At 38.9% G+C, this 1,096-nt stretch overlaps 2 protein-coding genes across 2 annotated transcripts in view; both read left to right on the forward strand.

The window, feature by feature from the left end:
- Positions 262 to 651, forward strand: LOC110012026 (methyl-CpG-binding domain-containing protein 2-like). Its single transcript, XM_020694106.1, has one exon. The coding sequence runs from the start codon at positions 262 to 264 to the stop codon at positions 649 to 651; it is 390 nt and encodes a 129-aa protein (XP_020549765.1).
- LOC105162294 overlaps positions 667 to 1,096 on the forward strand; it is a 2,022-nt gene continuing 1,592 nt past the window's right edge. The window contains exons 1-2 of the mRNA XM_011080298.2: positions 667 to 727; positions 886 to 1,028. Of these exons, the coding sequence (XP_011078600.1) occupies positions 679 to 727; positions 886 to 1,028 (192 nt within the window). The 5' untranslated portion in view covers positions 667 to 678. The remainder of the gene's footprint in view (positions 728 to 885; positions 1,029 to 1,096) is intronic.

Below are 1,096 nucleotides of genomic sequence, written 5' to 3' on the forward strand. Positions count from 1 at the left end.
ATGACTTCCATTTTTTCTTTTCTGTTCTTGATGGAAATTGGTGTTTGTTGAAAATCAACTTAGAATTGTTACTTTGTCATGATTTTTTGTGGTGTGAGATTCTTTCTTGTGGGATTCTACATTAATTTAACTTTCTGTTTTAGATTTTAGTACAATGTTTGCTTCGAATTGATTGTTCTGGGCATATAGTTAGACAAAGTGCAAAAATATTAGTGGCATTAAGCAATGACTTCCAGTTGATAATCTCAGTTCTTTAGAGCAATGGAACAAGAACAAGCTATAGGAGCAAAAAGGGTCTGGGAATCTGTAAAGTTATATACTGTCAAGTGCGCCAAATGTTCAAAATGGAGGCTCATCCCAACAAAGGAAAAGTATGAGGAGATACGGGAAAGGATCGTAGAACGATCTTTCCTATGCGATACAGCACGTGCGTGGCGACCTAATGTCTCTTGCAATGAAGAATCAGATGTTAAGCAGGATGACAGTTTCCTTTGGCCTATGGACAAGCCGAGAATTCCCCAGACTCCTCCTGGCTGGCAACGAATTTTACGAATCAGAGCTGAAGGTGGCACAAAATTCGCTGATGTCTATGTAGCCTATAACTTTTTACTTTTCCTTTTTCGAGAAAATGGGAGTAAAGATCTTGAGTGATATTTGCCATGTGTCTTAACAGGTATTATGTCACCCCATCTAACAAAAGATTACGTTCTATGGTCGAACTTAGCAGGTAAATGTGCAGAATTCTGAGGAACGACTTAGCTTTTTTCTGCTTTGCACTTGAAATGCACAAAAAAATAACTATTAAGAGTATTGATATCTTGGAGTCTAGTGCTTCTTTTTTTTATAATAATTGCGGGCTGGGATATCTGGTGCTTTCTATTTCAGGTACATTAATGAGCATCCGCATCTATGCGAAGGTGTCAACATCTCGCAATTCTCGTTTCAGCCCCCAGTACCATTGGATGAGAAATACATTGCAAAGCGAGCCCGTTCTACCACCCATGACACAAGCAGTACTCCTGCAGCAGGTTTCATGATGCTTTCCCTTGGTTTCTTGAGGATTCATTCCAGATTAGGGTCATAATTTAGATGTTAT

Source organism: Sesamum indicum, linkage group LG5 (genome assembly GCF_000512975.1).
Source record: "Sesamum indicum cultivar Zhongzhi No. 13 linkage group LG5, S_indicum_v1.0, whole genome shotgun sequence".
Classification (NCBI taxonomy): domain Eukaryota; kingdom Viridiplantae; phylum Streptophyta; class Magnoliopsida; order Lamiales; family Pedaliaceae; genus Sesamum; species Sesamum indicum.

Excerpts from the sequence above, each read along its gene's own strand:
- LOC110012026 (XM_020694106.1), top strand. The coding sequence starts at position 262 with ATGGAACAAGAACAAGCTATAGGAGCAAAAAGGGTCTGGGAATCTGTA.